The sequence below is a fragment of the Cavia porcellus genome, unplaced genomic scaffold (genome assembly GCF_034190915.1).
Source record: "Cavia porcellus strain 051 isolate PalLab524CR breed Dunkin Hartley unplaced genomic scaffold, mCavPor4.1 scaffold_26, whole genome shotgun sequence".
Taxonomy (NCBI): Eukaryota; Metazoa; Chordata; class Mammalia; order Rodentia; family Caviidae; genus Cavia; species Cavia porcellus.
The window spans coordinates 26,689,379-26,712,563 of record NW_026947509.1 but is presented as its reverse complement, the minus strand read 5'-3'; the positions used below and the strand labels follow the sequence as shown (position 1 = coordinate 26,712,563).

The 23,185-nt window shown below is 34.8% G+C and overlaps 1 protein-coding gene and 1 pseudogene across 1 annotated transcript; one reads left to right on the top strand and one right to left on the bottom strand.

Annotated features, from left to right (window-relative positions):
- The first annotated feature begins 7,554 nt into the window (after nucleotides 1–7,554).
- Nucleotides 7,555–8,505, top strand: LOC100726676 (olfactory receptor 11H6-like). Its single transcript, XM_013157299.2, has one exon. It carries the CDS (start codon nucleotides 7,555–7,557, stop codon nucleotides 8,503–8,505), a length of 951 nt encoding a protein of 316 aa, XP_013012753.2.
- A 1,406-nt stretch (nucleotides 8,506–9,911) lies between these two features.
- LOC100726407 (inhibitor of Bruton tyrosine kinase-like) lies at nucleotides 9,912–13,704 on the bottom strand (annotated as a pseudogene).
- Between the last annotated feature and the right edge of the window lie 9,481 nt (nucleotides 13,705–23,185).

The following is a 23,185-nucleotide window of genomic DNA, read 5'->3' as shown; positions in this document are numbered from 1 at the left end:
ACAGAGAAGTTTCAGATTCCTAGAAACATGTGAACTATCAAAGCTGGGTCAAGAAGTTGCAAAACTGCTGAATAAGTCAGTTTCTATTAATGAAATTGAAAAATGTAATTGAGTCCTTACTTACAAAGAATAGCCCAGGCCCAGACAGATTCACTGAGGAATTCTACAAAAAATACAAGGAAGACTTAATGCCAACACTCCTCAAACTCTTCAATTAATTCAAAAGGGAAGCAATTCTTCCTAAGTCATTCCAGAAAGCAAATATTACTCTAGTACTAATACTGGAGAAAGACCCAACTGAAAAAGAGAACAAAGGCCAATCTCCATAATGAACACAGATGCAAAAAATCCTCAATGAAATATTGGTAAACAGGATGCAGCAAATCATCAAAACATTAAACAGCATGACCAAGTGGGATTCATCCCAGGCATGCATGGATGATTCAACATATGTAAATCAATAAAGTAATCTACCATGTCAATAGAGCCAAATATAAGAATCACATGATCATTTCTTTGGTGCAGAAAAAGCTTTTGATAAGGTCTAACATTCATTCAAGATAAGAACCTTATAGAAAATTGGAATGTATGGCCTTTACCTCAATATAATAAAGGCCATCTATGACCAATCAACAACCAGTATCATACTAAATGCCCCAAAACTGAAGGCCTTTACTTTAAAATCAGGCACAAGACAAGGATGTCCCTTATCACCACTCCTATTTAATATAGTACTGGAAATACTAGCCAGAGCAATTAGACAAGAGAGAAATAAAAGGGGTAAAGACAGGAAAAGAAGAAGTTAAATTATTGTTTGCAGATGACATGTTCTGTACATAGAAGACCCCCAAAACTCCATTGAAAGACTCTTAAGTATAATAAATAAATTCAGCAAAGTATCTGGATACAAAATCAATATTCAAAAATCAATAGCATTCCTATACAATAACAACAAGATCACTGAGAGAGAATTAAGAGAAGCCACAACCTTCACAATAGCATCCAAAAAAAATGAAAAAGTTAGGAATTAATCTCACAAAAGAAGTAAAAGATCTATTCGGGCAAAATTATAACACCCTGGCAAAAGAAATTGAATAGGATCTCAGAAAACGGAAAGCCATCGCTTGTTCATGGATACGAAGAATAAATAATGTGAAAATAGCCATTCTCCCAAAACTGTTATACAGATTCAATGCAATCCCAATGAAAATACCACTAACATACCTCATAGATTTAGAGAAATCACTCCTAAAATTCATCTGGAACCAGAAGAGACTTAGAATAGCAAAGGCAATTACAAGCAGCAAAGGCAAGGCAGGAGGCATCACAATCCCTGACTTGAAGTTATACTACAAAGCTACTATAATAAAATCAACAAAATATTGGAATAAAAACATATCTGAAGATCAATGGAATAGATTAGAAAATACAACCACAACTACAAATACACTCAATGATATATCTTTGATAAAGGAGTCAAACATGTTCACTGGAATAAAGATAATCTCCTTAATAAATGGTGCTGAAAATACAGGCTTGACATATGCCAAAAACTAAAACTAGACCCAAGCCTATCACCATGTACTAAATTAAAATCAAATGGATCAAAATCTAAATATTAAAACAGAAACAATAAAGCTGTTGGAAGACAAATTAGGCAAAAATCTTGAAGACAATAAGTGTAGGTAGAGAATTCATGAACAGGAATCATAACTGCATGGAAAATACTTCCCTGTTTCAATACCTAGGATCATGTCTAATTATAAAGATTTTCTGCATGTCAAAAGAAATCTCCAGCATAGTGAAAAGAAAACCCACAAACTGGGAAAAAATCTTAGTGAACTCTCCCTCAGACAAAGGACTTCTGTCTAGAACATAGTAAATATTTTTAAAAATCAAACCCCCGAAATACAAAGACCCAATCCATAAATGGGCATCCAAGATGAATACACAGTTCTCAGATTAAGAAACACAAATGGCAAATAAATATATGAGAAAATGTTCATCATCATTACTCATTAGAGAAGTGCAAATTAAAACCACATTGAGATTCCATCTCACTCCAGAAAGAATGGCCAGGATAAAGAAAATCACCATCAACAAATGCTGGAGAGGCTGTAGGGAAAAAGGAACTCTCCTGGACTGTTGGTGGGAGTGCAGACTAGTGCAACCATTGTGAAGGTCAGTCTGGAGATTTCTCAAAAAGCTAGGATTGGAAGTCTCATTTGACTCAGGTATTCTACTTCTAGGCATATTCCCAGAAGAACGGAAAACATTATACCACAGTGATATATGTGCACCCATGTTTATAGCAGCACAATTTGTAATAGTCAGATGTTGGAAAAAGTCTAAGCGTCCATCAACTGAGCAATGGATAAAAAAGTTGTGGTATTTTTATACAATGAAGTACTACTCAGATATAAAGAATGATCACATTGAAATATTTATAAATAAATAGATACAACCTGAATCCATACTCATAAGTGAAATAAATCAAACTCACATGTATAAATACCATATAGTCTCCCTAGTATAAGAAATAGTAAGTGTACATAAGATTTAATTGCTTTAAGCATTGTAATGTTTCCATTCATTAGTTGGAATGGTCTTTTTGTTTTATTTTATTATATGTCATCACACATAATGTGAACAGCTATTTTGAAGGAAAAAAGACAATATGGCAGCCATTGCTGATTTAATATCATCTTGCTTTGAAATTCTACCATGCTTTTTTTCTTCTGTTTCCATTGGTTCTGTCATGTTGTACCTTATTGGATTTTCTTATTTTTGATAGTATAAATAAAATTTTTATGGAAAATGAGATAATATAGTAGCCATTGTTCATTTTATGTTGTTTGCTTCTGAATGGCCTGTAATACTTTCATTGTCTTGAATGGTTTTATACTATTTTGTTATGTTTGATACTATTATATGTGAAGGTATGCTCAACTATTTCAAGAAAGAAACATTATGGTAGCTACTGTTAATATCCAATTGTCTTGTTGTGAAGTGCTGTGTTGCTTACACGGTTGTGTTCTATTGTGATCTACATTGTTCTGTTCTCTTTTGTCTTAATTTCTAAAATAAAATAAAATAAATCAAGTTGACAGTTAGCTAATCCGTTGGAGAGGTCGTGAAGGTAAGGCTCCCATTATAGGCTGAAGTGCTTACAAATAAAGAAAAGAGATCAACACTCACACATTCTCTCTCCACCATGTGAGTGTTGTAGCTTGACATAACTGATGCCATCTTGTGCCCTATATGTGACCTAGAAGAGTGAAACATTACTCTCTAAGTCCCATGAGAAAAGCAGAATGAGCTGCATACACAAGAAAAATTTAACCTGCTCAACAAAGAAGCAAAATACAGACGTCAGCCAAAATTACTGTAAGATTCTAGCTAAATTGTTTCTAACAGGATGTCTTGTTTTGAGGTTTTCTGTATTAAAAGACCTGTAACCCTCCAGTTTGGAGCCACTCAGTCTGACTCTAAAAACAAGGGTCTATGGATGATTATTAGCTTAGCTAATAGAATCCCAAAATTTGTCAGGTTGGATGCTTGTATTCCTCTATTGATTGCAAACCCAGTGACAACATACTAAAAAGACATATTTGGCATCCAGGCGAACAACCCTCCCTAGGAAACCAAATCAACTGACCCTGCACCTCCCAACACCTAAAATTGTGATAAATGGATACATTTGTTTAATCCACCCAGCCTATGATGTTAGATCAAGATGACCAGCAAAGACTTAGGTATTTGTTTCTACCCAATTTCTTACTTTTTATTTTATTTTATTTTAGAGAATAATACCAAACAAAATAAAACAGAGTAAAACCAATACAAAATAGTGAAAGTGATATAGGACTTCAAAACAGGATAATATAAAATCAACAATGGCTACCATAATGCCTCTTGTTATCTTCAAAATTGCTTCTCATACCATCAGACATAATAAAAATCAAAGAAAACAGAAGTCCCTGTCTATTTTCCTACTGAAATAAATTGGCAATGAAATGATAGTGAAAAGTAGAAAATTTGAGAGGTGATTAGGCTGTGAGTGCTCTAACCTCATGAGTGGACTCAGTGCACTACTGAAAGAATTTTTGGAATTGTGTGCTTTTTTTGCCCTTTTGCTTTACACTACATTATAATGCATTAAGAGGTCTTCACCAGATGCCAGCAATTCTTCTTGGACTCCTAAGCTCCAGAGCTGTGAGAAGACAAATTTTTGTTCACTGTAAAATACACACAGTTGTTCTTTTGTATCAGCCCAGAAAGCACTGAGGGACACCCAAGCAGGTTTCCACAATTAAAGTGTGTTGGAAAAATATATGCTCAAAAAGGAAACTAAAAATTACTGATGATACCCTCTTTCTTGCAAGTTCAAGTAGTGACCCCCAAATTTTTCTCGTTGAATACCATATACCAAAATTATTACACTCATTCTTTTTCATTAGAGACATATTGAGTCAGGATTAGAAGAAAAATTCCATCAAATACTGAAAAGCGGGTGTGAAAACCCATGCTTGCTCATATGCCACATCCAGGCACACACACACATAATGAAAACAAAGAGATATAAGAGTTTGCAACATATTTTTATTCAGCACCTTACTTATCAAAAACAAGAAAATTTCAGGAACCATGTCTACTTTTAGGAATATCTGCTAAAAAAATTTGAAGTAATCTAAAAGCATAAAGAAATAATAATGTTCTGTTTTTTTACTTTCATTAACGCATATTTGCAGTACATAATGTTTATACTCATTGATAATTACTACCTTCATGTGACACAACTCAGTTCTTTTTTCCCCTTATCTCTAGCTTTCATTAAGTTTTCTAGCATCAGATTAATTTGTTTATTTAATAAGACCTTATAAAGTTAATTATCTTATATAGACTAACGCTTGTCTGATAGACTAGTGTTTCGGATTCAGTGCTGTCATGGACAAATAAGAGATTCTAAAATTTTAGGAAGACTCAAAATAATGAATAAAATTGAATGTGAAAGAACAAGAAGATAAACAAACATTTCTTGTTTTAGCAAAGCTGTGCTCCTTAATGTTCATACCCATCATAACAGTAACTTGTCAATAGAGGAAAACAGGTGCTCTAAGAATCGGAGGAGAAAGTGTGATCACTACTAGAGAAAGTGACTCCCAAGAGACAATTAGTAAGCTCTCAAAATAAGGGATCATTTGGAATTGATGATCTTCCACCAGAAAGTCCCACTTTGGGAATCCACAGGTGGCTGTATCCCTTAGGATGAGTAAGTTAAGGTATCACGGCAACACAGATAAATCTCAATGTGTAGTAAATATGTCAATCCATCTCCAAGCCTTCCTCTGTGGCTATTAGTTGCCAAAAATCTCATGGCCTCTGTCCTTTCCACCTTTTGCTACAGTCAAAATGAAAGACTACGAGTCAGATCTATCAGTTCTATAAGGATATGGGCTCAGAAGAAATGCAAGTATAAGAGAGCTCCTAAATAAGCATTTTACCTCTGATTTCATTTGTGTGGTCGAAAAACAACCCTTCAAGTTACATGAAAGGATGGAAAGAGATTCATCTTCACAAGTAAGAGTACTGGGAAATGCCAGGAAGTGTGAGAGGGAAGAACTCGGAGGTGTGTAACTTCTGTCTTCATTAACTGGCAGTTGGAACCATTGAAAACCAGATGTTTAGGAGAACCGAAAATGTAGTGAAATGGAATCTGGAAAGGACTGATAAAAGCATTATGAAAAACAGAGCTGAGAAACTTTTAACTCTCTTCTCTTTTAAGCAATATTTTGTTCAACCACTAGGATAGGAAAGCAACAAGATAATTTAGGACTCCAGATTGGTGAGGTCAATCCCACTTCAAAATCATGGGGATTCTCATACACATTTCTCATCAAGTATTTATTGATTTTTGTGTTCTCTCCTCATGGCTTCTGGGGTGCTTTGAGATTCTGTGCTTACAACTATTCTAAGCAAAAGAAGGTCTATTTATAAGATTTAAAGAAAACTTGAAGGTGAAATTTGGAATATTATTGATTCGTTTCATTCAATGCAATATTCAAAATTATCCTTAAAGATATCCAATGATATGATCTGGAAAGTATAATTTTTGTAACTAATATATTAGTAAGTAATCTCAGCACACTTTTTGTAAAAAGTGTCCTTGGCTGTATTTTATACTTGTATTTACTCGAATGCATATCATTACTTCATCATTTTCACTTTGGGTCTTTTGATTCCAAAAGATAATTAGCATCATTAATGTAATGTCCTCATTAATATAGAAAATAAATGTAGAAATTAAGATCAAAGGGCTGGGGATTTAGCTCAGCAGCATAAGTGCCTGCCTTGCAAGTGCGGTCATAGCATGTCATAAATACTTGATGAGGTCAGCAGCATAAGTGCGGTCATGAGTTCAATCCCCAGTACCGATAAAAACAAAAAAGACAAAAAAAAAAAAAAAAAAAGAAAAACAGAAATTAAGATCAAGCCACTACTAAAATCTTGGACAACTATATTCAGTTGGTTTTGCCTCTCTCACAATGGAAGTCAGTTGCCCAACTAAATATAGTGTTTTGGAGGACATCTTCATGAAATCTCTCTGTCCTCTTTTCTTCTCCTCTATTCTTTTCCTTCTATTGTGTCTCCTTCTCTTTCCCTGCCTTTCCCAAACCCCAACTTTCTGATCTATAGTCAGATTCAAACAACAGCAAGTGTAGAGGAATAAGATAGGAATAAGAAAAGAATTAAGGCTCACACTTTGGCCTTGATATCCAGAGGCCTCTGTTTGGGATGATCAAACATCAGCGAGCCTCTATATACATCAGTAAACCAAAAGACAAGTATCTCTAGAAACCTGGAATCCTCTGGCTCAAAATCCTACAATAGTATATCAAATCCACACCTCAGTTTTTGCTATAGTTAAGGAGACTTTCACATAGCCTAACATTTACATATGTTTTATGATTCAACTGGTACAAGAGGGAGCCAAACTGAATTCCCTGTGTAGATGTCTGGGTTAAGCTGTGATGAACACTGAGAATAGAATGTCAATTTGGACATGTTTTGTCTGAGTTCACATAAGATGTGAATACTGATAATCATAATTCTAATCCAGAATAAAAATGAAATACGCAAAATTTTCACTGTACTATTTGTTGCCCTACTCTCTCCTTTTTCTACGATGCCTCACGTTTCTCTTTCTGTTTTCAAAAATCTATGTTAGTAAAAGTCTACATTCAAAACTAACAATCTTTTACATTTTCAGACATGGATTCTGGGACTGTAATTAACCTTCTCTAAGCAGCCTATTGCAAAAGATATTGTGTCTTGTGAGAAACTTCTGGAAGAGAAATGAGATGTGATGAAACAATTTAGTGTCTGATAACATAAAGCTCTCTCAAAGTTTGATAGTCTTCAATAGTATACTTTTCATTAACTTAATAGAACCTGAAAAAATTAAGAGTATCAAAAAAGAAAAATTGGTCAGGATTAAGAAATAAACTCACTTGTGTCATTTTCATTTTTGTCATCTGTATATTTTAGGAAACCATGAATATGTCAAAAGTCAACAGAGTGACTGAGTTTATACTCCTGAGCTTTCCTTGCTCCAGAGAGGTTCAGATGCTGCTCTTCTTGCTGTTCTCTGTGTCCTACATCCTGACACTGATGGGAAATGGGGCCATCGTGTGTGCAGTGAAGGTGGACCACAGGCTCCATACCCCTATGTATCTCCTACTGGCCAACTTCTCATTCTTGGAGATCTGTTACATCAATACCACTGTTCCAAATATGTTAGCAAACTTCCTTTCTGAGTCTAAAACCATCTCTTTTACAGCCTGCTTCCTGCAATTCTACTTCTTCTTCTCCTTGGGCATCACTGAGACATTCCTACTACCTCTCATGGCTTTTGACCGATGCTTGGCCATCTGTCGTCCTCTCCACTACCCTGCCATCATGAATCGTCGTCTCTGCATAAACTTAGTTGTTCTCTGCTGGGTGACAGCCTTCCTCTGTTATCCAGTCCCTATTTATTTTATCACTCAGCTCCCCTTTTGTGGCCCAAATATCATTGACCACTTTGTCTGTGACCCTGGTCCTCTTCTGGCCCTGTCCTGCATCCCTGCACCTGGAATTGAGCTTTCCTGTTCTTTACTGAGCTCACTCATTATTTTCATCACCTTCCTTTTCATCCTCACATCCTACACCCTGGTTCTCAGAGCAGTGTTTCGTGTGCCCTCAGGAGCTGGCAGACGTAAAGCCTTCTCCACCTGTGGCTCGCATCTAGTTGTGGTGTCTCTGTTCTATGGAACCATCATGGTGATGTACATCAGCCCAAACTCTGGAAATCCGGCAGGAACACAGAAGATTGTAACCTTGATCTACTCCTCAGTGACCCCACTTGTAAACCCACTGATCTACAGTCTCCGGAACAAGGATATGAAGGCTGCTTTGAGAAAATTCAGTTGTGCAAAAATTAGTCAAGTTAATGAACACTCATGAAAGAATTATGTTTACCTTTGTTTCTTTTCCATTTTTTTCCCACTTAAAAGTAAGGCTTTGTTCATTGGTTCTTAGAAACTTAGCCTCTACTTGCTATTTCTTACTTGCAAGTACCAGACAAGAATATGTCAATTAGAGTAGGCATTTCCTGAAACTTAGAATATCATAGCTGATAATGTGAATTAATTGATTTGATGTCTCTTATTTAGACTCTTCTCTTACTCTAATGTCCAACATCTGCTCAAATTTACCTGAGATCACTGGTCTAATAAATGGCTTCATTTTTTGGAAATGCATCAAAATTATTCTTTATTGAACATCTGCTTAAATATCTGCTACTTCTGGGTACAGATAAACCTGAAATATTTAGTTAGTTTCCATAATATTTCTGTCAGGTGAAATGTAGCAATGAATTAACCTGTGTTTCACTAGGTGTATTTTCCAGAAACTAGAGCATTCCCAATCTGTATCTGTATTAAAGTACACATTTAATATCAAAAAAATTAAACACTCAAAAAATATCAAAAGGCTACTATATACAGTTTTTATGTTTATACATATAGTCCATGTTCATATAACTTATGATTAAATAATATAAGTAGTTATAAACCAACAATCTTTCAAACTAGTCAATTCTTATATGTTTAACTGAACATTTGTCTTAGAAAATTTTAACAATTTAAGAATTAATTCCTTCACAATTAGGCTTTCATAATTATATCTTTGCTCACTAAAAATAATAATAATACTTTTAAAAATAATGCAAAACAAAAAGCTAATTACTATCTTGGACAAAGCTGTCCAGAATAGTTAAGTGTTCTTGCTTTCTTTGACTATAACCTTTTGTTTGCAAAATAAAAGACAATATATTATCTAAAATGAAATATGATACTCTTGCAGATCAGGCTCTAAGCAGATCTGAACATCAACAGTCTAATTAGAAACCAACAAGAATAGAGATGTAAATATTGTAGCAAATGTGAAGTTCTGGCCATGAATGGATCAGAAGTCATGACTGATGAGCTTATTTTAAGCTCACCAATGTCTTATTCAAAAAGTGGAGTGACGACAGATAAATGACAAAGACTTAAATTATTTCTCTCAAGTGAAAAGGTTATTTTTTGTACATCACTCTCAAATTATGCATCTCATGTTTTCCTCAATAAGATTATTCAGGAAATGCAACACTATTCAAACTTAGCCTAGTAAGCTTTCCCTGACAGTTTCACATAAAAAGTTATCAAAATCACAATTTTGACAATTTTTAAAAATTTTACAAGCATTATAAACTATTGTAAAGAAATTAGATGCTTTCACATTTTACCTAGAATGATCTATTATCAACTCTGTTTATACTGTTACAGCAATCACAAATTATGAAAAATGCATCCCAACTCCACGGTGAACTAGCATCTGTGCTTATTTTACATAGGCACTACCAATAGTTTCTGCATTGTCCTTTCAACAATGAAAAACTCATCAGGGTTGTTAAATGCCTCATAAAAAAACAGTGAATCTTGGATTACACACTCCTCAATCCAGATGGGAACCAAAGGTCTCTCTTGACTTCCGTTAAGAACTGCGTCCTGCTGTAGCTCTTCTACGATAGATGCAAATTGACTGAAGCTACACCATAGAAACAGTCAATGAAAAAGATATCTAGGGGTCGTGACAGTCTAGAGGTGATAAATCTGAAATGTAGTCACCTTCTGGTCCTGATATACCATGACTAGAAAACCTTACAACTTTTGGATCCTGAGAGTTTTCAATTCCTTTAAAACAAACTTTTTTGATATGATCTCCTGAACTACAGTTAATAATAAATTTTTTTCTTCTGATGAGAAATCCAGTAGTGATTTGGATGAAAATGAATGTAGAGAAGATGTCCAGGTATTCACTGGTTTGGGGACTTTTGAAGAAGCAGTTAAAACCATTTCCATGCTACTTATTCCTGAACTACACTCTTTGGTAATCAATGTGATCATTTTTCTTTGCTTCTGAGAAAATTTAACTCTACAAGACACCATTTTTCCAGAATTTAAGTTTCATGTGGCTCCACATTTTTGTCCCTTTTCTTCTGTTTCAGTGATGGCTCTGAGGATTGACAGGACTGAAGGAGCCGGGAACACAAGTGGAAGAGCTTGTCATATTAATTCTATTACTAGGAATGGGCTGTGGAGCAGGTATTTTAAGTAGTGGTGATTTTTCTCATGGTTTTAAATCTCCCTTAGAATATGTGGTAGGTGTCTCATTAAAGTATGGTTTAGCTTTCCCCTCAATCTTATCTGAATGAAATTTTGTGCTGGAATCCAGGTCTGTAAATCTCTAGGACTACCGGCTCCTGCATAACTTCTTCCTTCAGCGTCTGATGTCAAGAGCTCTGGAAGAGATTCCACAGAGTTGGAAACTTACCAAACTTTAATAATCCTATAGTTGGTGGATTCTGAATAACATGTGAAAGGCTGTAACCTCAGGACTATCTGAGCTTTTATGTGGCTTCTTTTTAGTTTTTGTTTTTGCCTTCTTACACACAGTTTCCAAATAACTTTGTTCCATATTTATATCTTCTTTCAAACAGATGTCACCTTCTTCTATGTCCAAATAACTAATATTGGGCCATTTTCATAGGGTGTGATAATTCTTCTGTCCATTCTTGGATCATTTTTCAGTAAAATACTGAAAGATCCTTCAAAAGATTATCACTCAAAAACATCAAAAGACCTTGCTTCAAGTAAAACTTCTGTATTCAGTCCTATAAACTGTAAACAGGACAGTTTTAACTGTTCAGCATTGTACATTGCTGACAACTGCAGTAGCATCACAGCATTCTTGAGGGTTTTTCAGTTAATGTTACTTCATAAATATCTTTCCATCGAGTTATGAGAAGATTATCAGCCACCACAAGAACTCTATAAATAAAATCCACATTTTCAGATTATCTTATCATCACAGCTTCAGTACAGAGGTAGTCCAATATAACTTTCAGTATGTCAGAATGTACTGGCATTTCTAGAGCTGCAAAACTAGAAGTCTCAATCCATGAGCTACTCAGCATACTATGAAAATATTCAAGTTTAGCACAAAGAACCCATTTGTGACAAAGGAAATTCCTTTCCATTCTCTGATTTCATGGTTACATCACATAGAAAAGAACATTTTTTATGACTCAGTTTCAATTTATTATGTTTTCCTGGCAATAACATTATCTTTTCATTTTCTCATTTTCAAAGCTGACTCTATCTAACTAACCTCCTACTCAGATTACAGAGACAAAATTTCTTTGCAACATTCTTACAGGATCATCTTCACCAATATTTTTTCCTCAAAAATTTGGGTTTGCTTTTATGTCTTTCACTAATCGTATGCATTTGCTTACTTTTGTAAACTTCATATGTTGACCTCTATCATCTTCATAGCAATTCATTTTATTCATCTGTGAGTTTAGAGTGTCATGATACTCTTCTGGTTTTTTGCTTGAGTGTATTCTTGGTATGAAGCCATGAGTTAAGTCACAAGTATCTGTACATATGAATTGTAAAATGCATTAAAAAATCACGATGAACTTTCTCTAATACAGAGAGATGGTGTCCTAAAGAATCTTCATCTTTCCTGTCAACATCTAGAAATTCTAAAGTAGTACCATCTAAAAGGAACAATTTCTGAAAAAAGTCAGCCAAAATATATTAATGTGCAGGGAAGATTCTATTGCCAACTTGAAAGGTCATATCATGGATATTGTCCATTGCATCTGTTTCCCTCAACAGTTTGCCAAACTCTTTAAAAAAGGTTGATGAGGGACACCTGGAATTTCATAAAGGCTTGTTTTAGTATCTGACTGCAAGATTGCAAAGTTACATCTACTTATACCTGTGCTGGCACTAACAACTCTATAGGCAAAAGTAAGTTTCTCAAGTCGGATTCTTTCATACATGCTACTTGTATCGGATACACAAGACACATCTGATGAGGAATTATGTAGATTTGGTAAAATGTCTTTTCAGAACTCTTTCATTTTCATCAAACCATCTCAGTTTAAATCCTTCTCCATCTTATATGACTAATAGAATCTTATTTCGACTTAAAGAAATATCAGAAATGAAGACCTGCCACAGATAGGCCCATTGACATTGCTTCAGAAAACTGCTGAATGCAAAATACCCTTCCAGCTCCCTCCATTGCAAGAATGTGGAGCTTTTGGCTTGACTTTTCTTTCAAATGTTCAGGGTCAGCTTTGTATTCCATACAACCCCCAGACACAAGAACCTTTTTCAAGTTCAGCTGTCTAGCTGTCTAGCTGTCCACCATTCAGTCCCATTGTGTAAACAGCTCCTCTACTCCAAAGCACTGTATGAAACCTGCCTGCTGCTATTCCAATAATTATCCTTCCTTCAGATATTTTGCCTGCGTCTATCTGAGCACATTACAACTGGAAAGTAGGGGGACAGTTCCTAAACAATGAAAAATATTTAGGCCCAACTTATAAATATGTCCATCTTCAGTTAACACAACAGCATGATCCTTAGCAGCTGCCACCTGGGAACAATTATGACCACTCAGTCCTTCCACAAGTCTGGGAACCAATCATGCTTGCTCATCTCCATGGCCTAAACATCTTCCAGGACCAGGACCACAGGTATAAACCTGCCTTTTCTGAGACAGAAACACTGAATGAAATTTACAAAGCACTACCTGCTTGATATAGATACCTCTCCTGGAAAACAGATCCACCAATTATAGATGATGTTTGCAATTCTGGCTTTGATGACTCAGAGTAAAATTTGTATTATTGCCCCAGGTATATACATCTATAGAATCAGTACTTTTGAATACTGCATGAGTTGGTCTATCCTTCATTAGAAGATCCAAGCTGACAAGCCTTCTTTATCTTATATGTACAGACTAATACCATGCTTCAATAGAGACTAGACACAATCAACATGTCCATTAAAAAGTGCTGCTGTACAAAGCTGTCCAGCCTGACTTCTTGTCTTTCCCTAATGAATACACTCCTTTCTTTCCACAGGAGGAAAAGAGGTGGAGGGCACTCTTGCCAACGGCATCTTTGATAGTTGCAGCATTGTACCAATGACTGAAGAGAAAAGCCTTAGTCTAGTTTTCACTCCCCTTTGTTACAACAGAAAGCGCATCCAAAGCATGCTTCAGTGATTGACATTCTGATGTGCAGTCAGAAAGATTCATCCTAGTTGTTTTATTTCTTTAGAATAATCGGTAAGGCTGAGTTTTTTAAAGTGGAAAAGTCGGGTTATGAATGTGCTATTCAGGAAGAAGTATAGGGAATAAATTATCCTTTAGGGATTATAATTGAAATCTTCACAGCAATATTATAAAGCTATACATCTTTGTATACACTTTTTGACACTTAAACCAAAAACTATAAATAACTTTATAAAGTTGATATAAAATACAAGTTTACTTTTTAAAAATTACACGGTTCATAAATTATTTCTGGAGTCCATCACCAAGGAGGAGTGAGGAGGGGAACTCCTCCTCCACAGTATCTGATCTTTTTAAATATATGGCGAGGGTGGCCAGTTGCTAGATGAAACTGCACCAGTGATACCCACAAGATCCGCACACAGCCTCGCAGCAGTTCTTTCATGGTAAAGGAAACTACAGAAACCTCAGGAAGGCAGCAGCAGCCAGTCCCCAGAGCAGGATCAGCCCTGCAGGTGGCTGCAAGTACCCATGAGACTACAGGCAACCAGAGATGGATCTGGCCTGATTTTTTTTTTTTTTTATTTCTACTAAATGCATTCATGCCGATGCAGTTTTTCTGGCCTAAACCTCTCCTTTCTCTCAACAGAACAATGGAGGATTCACATATTGTTTAACTAATAAATAAGGAAAACTAATAAATAAGGAAATATTGTTTAACTAATAAATAAAGGCCTATCAACAAATCATAACTGACTCAAAATTTTTATTTGACATTCAAGTGATTAGTAACAATCTATATCACTGTCTCCCCAGCTAGATTGTTTCATAATTATTTGGGAAATATTTTTAAAAAGGAAAGATTCCCAGGTCTTTCTTCAAATTACCTAAATCAAACTCTTTACAGTCTCACTGGAAATATTCAGTTTCACCCAGTTGAATCTAATTCACCTGCCCTGCACTACTGGTACAGAGATTGTTCTGATAAAGCTGAGTTTTGTATATATGTGGCATTCAGCAAAAACAGAAAAATTTATTCATTGAGAGAAGAGTAAGAGCTTCGTACATAATGAAAACAGTTAAAATTGTAACAGTAATAATTTCTTTTCCTAACTCAATGTTCAAATCCTCCAATCATAAAATATTAAATAGATTTTTGTATCCTTAATTTTCCTACCTGTGCAAGATAATTTACGTACCTGGACCTACATCTACATTTCAAAAGAAGGTTGATATGTAAAGGCCTTGCACTTTTAGGTTAATTTCAAGTTAAGGAAGTCAAAGTGACCACACAACCTAGATGTGGTAAAAGTAGAGAGAACAAATTCCAACGAGTCTAAGATTCCAGGATGAAGACAGATGCAGAAAAAAACTAATGATGGTTCCAGGTGACTTTTTCCAACTATCTGGAGGGAATAAATTAGGCATTTAGTATCTGGAATTGATGCATATCACTCATCCCTTCGGTAACTATCTTTATACCTCTTTGGCAAGGCAATGCAATTACACTAACTTAGAAGATGAAGTCCCTTCCTTTGTAAAACTTGCATTCTGGAAAGGAAGACAAATGGTGAGCAAATAAATTTTAATTCTTTAATTCTTGTGATCACAAGTAATAGTAAGAAACAAAGGAAAGCATAAATATAGAAAAAGTTGGGATAATAGGATACAATTTGATAAGATGATCAGAGATTAACTTTTGTGAAGAGGTGATTAAGTACCAAATATAGGATGGGTATAAGTTTGCATTTTCAAAGGAGAGGAAAAGATTAATTTTGGCAGTCAAGAAGTCGTATGAAACAGAAAATGTGAGCACAATCAGAATCTAGAGCCTTCTGAGCCAGTTTATTTGCTCACAATTTGTTCTCTCTACTTTTACCATATCTAGGTTGTGTGGTCACTTTGGCTTCCTTAACTTGAAATTAACCTAAAAGTGCAATGCCTCTACATATCAACAAATTTTATATGGAAAATGAGATAATATAGTAGCCATTGTTCATTTTCTGTTATTTGGTTATGAATGCCATATAATACTTTCATTCTTTTGAATGGTTTTATATTACTTTATTATGTTTGATATTATTGTATGTGAAGGTATGCTCAACTATTTCAGAGAAAGAGATATTATGGTAGCTACTGTTAATATCTGGTTGTCTTCTTGTGAAGTGCTGTGTTGCTTACATTGTTCTATTCTGATCTGCTTTGTTCTGTCCTCTTTTGTCTTAATCTCTTTAAGATGAAAATTTTTAAAAATGTAAAATATTCTTGTGATGCCTAGTTTAGGTAAATATTTTTTAAATGTTAGGATAAGTTTTTTGATAAAAGAGCATATTGGACTGCATCAAAATTAAATATAGTTTCCCTTAGGAAGACTCTGTTAAGAAAATTACAACCACATGGGGAACAAAATTATTCACAAAGCATATATCTACTAAATGACATGCATTTAGAATTTTTAAAGAGTGCTTTAAAATAAAACAATGAACCACAAAGGAGGATGGACTTGATTCATTTATAGGTAAATAGATACACCTTGAGAATATAGTGTTTAAGTGAAGTAAATCAAACACACAGGCTTGACTATCACATGGGTTATCTTATATGAAAATCTCAATGTATAAACAAAGTACAAAATAGAAGACAGAAAGGAGGAAAAGAGAGAGAGAAATCAGTTACTGTACTGATTTATGCAGAATGTATCTTTATTTCATATAATTGTCATATGCGTTTTATAGGTATTTTTTGTCTATTAGTTTGTCATCTGTATAGATGATAATTAACATTCTAAAAACTTTCAAGATGAAATAATGAATCTTATGCTGGCAAACTAGAAGGGTGGTGGTGAGAAGTGAGAAAATGATTGAGATGTGTTATGTAAATGTACCAGTTACCTACAATGAATACAATGATTATGTGCTGCAAATACACATAAAAATTTTGAAATAAATAACAATAAAAATGAGAAAATACCACCTTGTAGAGATAGGGATCTTACCATTCCTATTCATTCCAATATTATTCACAACAACCAAGAACACAGCAAGTGTGTGTGTGCGTGATTGTTTAGATGGAGAATGTCCTCCAAAGATCTCAGATGCTCATAAGTGGGGCTTTGGAAGGTGATTGAATGATGGGGAGGTATTGATATTGGGAGGTGGGGCCTGATCAGAGGTACCTGTCCATGGAGCTATTTACTGGAAGTTAGATCTCCTTTCCTGGTTCTTTTCCCTTCTCTCTGCTTTTTGACTGTCTTGATGTGATGCTCTCCACTCCCGGGCCTTTCGTCCACATGGTTTCTATGTTTGAGCTTGCTGAGCATGAACTGATACTTCTAAAATGTGAGCCAAAGTAAGCCTTTCTTTCCTTAAGTTGCTTGTGTTGAGTATTTTGTTCCAGCAATGAAGAAAATACATGTATAATTCTTTGAAAAGATTAAGTTAAAAGATGTTATTGCCGTTTGCAATAGCATGAATGAATGTGGAGGGCATTATGTTAAGTGAAATAAATCAGATGCAAGGAGAAAATTACTACACAATCTATGTAACACTGTATTCTCCTATAGGTGGCATCCAAAACAGGTGGAACATAGAAAAAGAGAATAGAATGATAGTTAGGAAAGCCACAGGCGTAAGAGTAAAGGGGAAATGTAGATGAAGGGGTAAAAGTTATGCTAACACAGAATGAATAATTCTGGAGACCTCTACATAAGGAAAGTACTGTAGTTGTTATTTTATTAACTTCTGGAAATTTTCTAAAAGAATAGATTTTAGTTGTTCTTAGCATAAAAAGTATAAGGTGTATTATTTGGCTTAACTGTACTAATAATTTAAATATACATATACACACCAAAAATCATGCTGTAGTCCATAAATCTATATAATTAACAACTAAAGACAAATAGTTCAACTAAAAATGGACAAAGATTTGAGCAGACATTCATGGAAGATATAAGGGTGGCAAATTAGCAAGTGAAATCACGTTCAAAATCATTAATCAAACCCAGTATTTTGGAGACTGACACAGGGGTATCACTGCAAGTTCAAGGCCAGCCTGGGCTGCAAAATAAATTCAAAGACAGACTTGAACTGCACAATGAGACCCTGTCTCAAAAAATCAAACTAAAAAAATTATTAATCCATAAGGAAGTACAATTTTAAAACTCCATGAGATACTACTACCCTCATACAAGAAAGACCAAAGGCCGGCTATACAAGTGTTGATTATATTAAGGAATTAGAGTTCTCATACCCTGCTCATGCAAATATAAAATAATACATGTGGAAGAAAGCTTGGAAGTTACTTGAAAAGCTAAGCATAGAACTATCAATTGATACAGACTTTTCACCTTTAGTTACATTCTTATATGCCACGCAAAGCTTGTACACAAATGTTCCTAGAAGATTTATTTATAGTAATCCAAAACTAGGAACTGAACAATACAAACATCTACCAACAGGTGAATGAATGAGCAACTTTTCATGTACTTACACAACAGAATATTATTCAGTAAGAAAAAAGAGTGAAATATTGATAACTGCAACAACTTGAATGACTTTCAAAATAATTATGCTGATAAAAGAAGCCAGAATGCTTAAAAACTGAGTATATAATGGTATAATTCAAATTATATATTCTTATGACTTTAAAAATGTGAATGCCACATTAAACATGCCACATTAAATGCCACATTAAAACAATATTTTAACATATGTGTATATTCTGTAAAGATTAGAACAGTATAATTGGCATACATATCATTCTTTGTGTTTTAAATATTCCGAATCTTCTTTATTAACTATTTTGAAATATTCAAATAATTATAATTAACCATATTTATCCTACTGTGCTGGCAACCATTAAACGTGATTTATCCTAACTGCACTATCAGTCCTGTGAATCATCTTCTCTTCATCTCTTCTTATGCCACACATACCATTTATAACCTCTAAGAACCACTATCCTGTTTTTTTCTCTATGGGAACAATTTTTAGCTTCTACATGTAATAGTGTGTAGTTTTAGTCTTTCTGTGCCTGACCTATTTCACCTAAACTGTTGGAAATGCAAACTCATCCACAGTGACAGGAAGAGCCAAGCTCCCCTACAGGGGGCTGTTAGAGGAGAGAAAGAGAAGAGATTACAGAGGCCTTGGGGAAACTTTGGGGATGAGGATTATGTTTCTCGTCTTGCTTATGGTAAAGGTTTCATAGTGCTTATGTGTCGTATCAAATTACAGGTTTTAAATGTATACAGGTTATTGCATGTCAACTGTACAGCCACAAAACTCTTTTAAACACATGACATATTCTCAGATCAAACCTAGAGATGAGGAGAAATAAAAAGAAATGCAGAAAAGAGATAAAAATGGAAGAACAAAAAGAGCTAAAGAGAAGTACAGATACCTCTGCGTATTATTAACTAATCAATGACATTTGGCCATTTTCTCCTCGGGGCTTGGCCTTCTCACTGCAAGTCTTTCACACTATACATTTGCAATGAATGGAATGACTGCATTCTCTCCAAATTTACATGTTAAAACTCCAAATGTGGTGGCTATTCAAAGATGAACCTCTTGCAAGGTGATTAGGCCAGGATGACTGAACACTCCTGAATGATATTAGTGCCCTTAGGAGGGCCTGAGGTTCCCAGCATAAAAAATGAGGACCAAGAAATGACTCACATTTCCATCATGTGTGTGCAGACATAGTGGATTGGCATCATTTAGGAACCAGAAAGCTGGACCTTATTAGACACTGAATCTCCTGGTAGCTAAATCTTAGATTTTTGAACCTCCAGAAAGGTGAGAAATAAATTTTTATTGTTTAAAATTTAATCAACTTATGGTATTTAGCAATCATAGCCCAACTGCACTAAGGTAGAGTTAATTAACATTGTAAAAATCACATTCCTTAAGTGCCTACTTAAGTAACTTGCAAGTGAAGCAGAAAAGTGAGCAAGTCTTCATTGCAGAGCTTCAGACTTGCCAGTCTGGGGAATTTGAAATATAAATTGTTCCTATATGGGAATGTGAGTTAAACGCATATGTTTTTTGGGTGAAAATTTCTGCCACAATAAGGAGAACAGAGTAATGAAAGATCAGTTGTGTTAAGAGAATCTTCCTCTTTGTTGAGGGTAAGAAATCTTAGCCAATATCCTATTTACCTCTCTTCAGAGAACAGCTGGAGAAGTGCTGCACTGACTGATCCTTTATATGGCACGAACATCCTGCAGCCTGGAAGTTGTTCTTAGATAAAGCTATTTTCTTAGAGATCTCTGAATAAATCTCATGGGAAAGCTTTTGTCCCCAAAGCTACCTTATTTGACTTCAGATTTGTTAATGCTTTTAGTCTAAAACCACAGGAATAGCTGGAAATGAATGTTATATTCATTTCTTTTTATATCAAGTGATAACATATGTTATGGGGAACCCCTGAAATTTCTGTGTAAAATGGTATTTAAAGGAACCAATTAAAGGATTTTTCCTTCGATTAGGTTACTTGGGGAAGAGTCTAAAGAAATGGCAGTTTGGTACAATCGGATGTTATCTAAAAATAATGGTAATTCAGTAAGTAGTTATCTTAAAAATCTCACTTGCAGAGAGAACAGACATGAAGAAAAGTAAAATGGTAATTGGCACCCCATAAAGCATCAGTTACTTGTTTTAGTCAGGGTAGGGAACTGGTATTTTATGGGTGGCACTGCAATGTTGTTATTGCCTGTATTTAGGGAATATTATAATAAGTTCTTTTTTAAAAAAATCTCATTTTATGATGGTCTCTGAGTGTGAATGAGGTTGTATTTTGCAAGATCAGATCAACAAGAGAATAGTAGAATTCAGCTGTGTCAGTTCAATTTGATTAACTGAGATCCCCTTCAACTGTCAGATGTGTTGGGGACATCTAGGGCTGCTTTACTTCCCTTGGGCTTACAGAATCATTCATTGGCCATACTTAGAGATGGTATTACTGTTTGACTAATTAATCAAGCAATTAGTCAGTTATTTATTAATATTTCAGTATGCCTCTGACAAGTTTGAGGCACACAAAATGTATCAATTTGCACAGGAAAAAAGCCCAAGAATTTATTGATCTTCTGTACTGTTTTTTTCAATTCTTTTATATCAGCTGATATAGGCAACTCTTTTTAGGATAACAAGAGGCATAATGGTAACCATTGTTGATCACCTAGTAATCTTTTTTTTGCATTATATACTATGTCCATTCTCCTGTTCTGACTTTGTTTTGCTTTGTCACATTGGGTTTTTCTTTGGTCTGTCTTGTTTTGTTTTTTGGGTTTTTTTAAATCTTTTTTCTTTTCCTCTTCAAAGAAAAAGTTATAAGAACTGTGGGAGTAATGGAACCAAAAAGTGTGATTGTTAGCGTAAAAAAGAGAGGAAGGAAAGTGATCTAAAGGATATAACTGCAAGTAGATTTAAATGTGTAGGATAGAGAACCATATTGCTGAGTTTTTGTTGGATCATTGAACAGAACTGTCTGCAATCTCACTGTATTAGTGTCCACTTCGTATGCTTTAATTTTGTAATCTGGACAACTGTTTCTGAAATGACCTATTAACTGGTGAATTCTTACTGTATATTTTTTCTCTTGAAATTCCCTACTACTTCTAGCCTTTTACTGTTTTGCTTCGTTTAGTTTTGTTTTTCTCTTTAAATAAACTTTAAAAAAAAAAACCAAGAATTAAGGCATGCCCCAGGGAAAATGATAACAAGCCCAGACTGTCTCTTGACAGTGTGCTCCTTTTAGAAGCAATAAATATATTCTCAAGGATCAGTAGAAACAGATTAACTTGCTGCCTTCCATTCTCAGTTTATAATTCAAGGATCCTCATCACAGTTACCACTTTTTCTTCCCTCTGGTTCTGCCACAAAGATTACCACTGTAACAAGGAAACTCCTGAAAGCTTCAGATTGGGATTCTGTTTTCTGATGCAGGTAATAAGACAATATAGTATTCATAAGAATAAAAAATGTAATTGCAGAATGTAATAGCCCACAGTTCTCTTTGAATTTTACAGCCACAAACAGAAATCAATATTTGCTAGCCTCTTACTGGTCAGACACTGATCAAGATTCTCCCAGAGCTCTTTAAAAATACACACTTATGTACATTTTATAAGTAGGATAGTATTAATTTGTTATGACTGGCAAAACTCCTGACTCTAAATTTGGGAATGTTTCTGTTAGACAGAGCTATCTACTATTTGTCCCAAATTAAACAATTATCCTTATTTTTAAAGTATTTTCTGGAGACAGATTACCCAGGTCTGCAGATTAGTCCTTTCACCAAAAAAAATGTGCAACGAGGTTAGAGGAGAAGACTACAAACTTGAGACGTCTCCGGACTGAGCATGGAGAGTGGGCCAACAAACTTGGGAACTACAGAGTTTTTTACTACATCAAATTGTGAGGAAATTAAAATTTGAGGAAACATTTTCTTTTCAATCTATTTTTGACACAGTCTGCCTTACTCAGTCACAGTCTGTTTTGGTTTTTCTGGAGTTTATTAGCAAGTAAATAAATCCTCCAAAAGACAGCTGTGGTTGTTAGTTAACTGTGCAAGGAACCTGGGGCCAAAGCCACAGAACACTTCACCAGGGTTCACCGCAGCCCATGCAGGGTGCACTAACTAGACTTTTTATTTTGTTTTCACTTGTTTGTTCTTGAATTTCATTACTTGGGATGGAATTCAGGGCTACATCTACAATCTTAGAATTTTTCACTTAAGTTTGTTTCAATTTTTTTGACAGCTCCAACTGAGGCTTTGGTGAATACACAACATAGTTTCTTCTGCACAGAGGAATAAGTAACAAAAGGTAAGTGCGAGGTCAGCTTAAATATGTTAAGTTTAACATAAAATAATGCTGACCCACTCAGAATTGGTGTCACATCTGTAATATTATTTAAACGGATTTGGACGAGTTCAGCTGCGGAATTGTTCTGAGAGAAAATGGTTTCACTCAAAGATAAATCATGATTTACTTTTCAGTTATTTTTAAAGTAAGCTGCTGTTGCTTAATGGAAAATGAAATTTAAAAGGGTAAAAACAGGAGCTGTGTTAGGATACCACTGCAGACAAATTAGTGGGGAACTGTGGTAACTTGAGTGTAGGGTATGACTGTAGAAAAAAAGAGGAATGTGAATCATACTATAATAGCAGAAGCAATCAGTCTTACTGGTGAGTTGGATCTGCGAGAAAAGAAAAGGAAATAATGCTACACTAAAATAGATAGGATGAATTCTTGAACAGTTGCAAAATCATTCACTGCTAAATATAATATGAATGATGAACAAAATGATTATCTCAGAATACCACCTTTTAGAAACACCTTGCCCAACATCTTAATTCAAAATACCCAATTATATTTAGTATCACATTCTTTTGATTTACAATAACTGATTTTTATCTAAGTTGTTAATACACTTGAGACCTAAAAAGGACTTTTAAAATCCATGTCATATGCACATGTCATAGTAAATTTCCCTCAGCC

Excerpts from the sequence above, each read along its gene's own strand:
- LOC100726676 (XM_013157299.2), top strand. The coding sequence starts at position 7,555 with ATGAATATGTCAAAAGTCAACAGAGTGACTGAGTTTATACTCCTGAGC.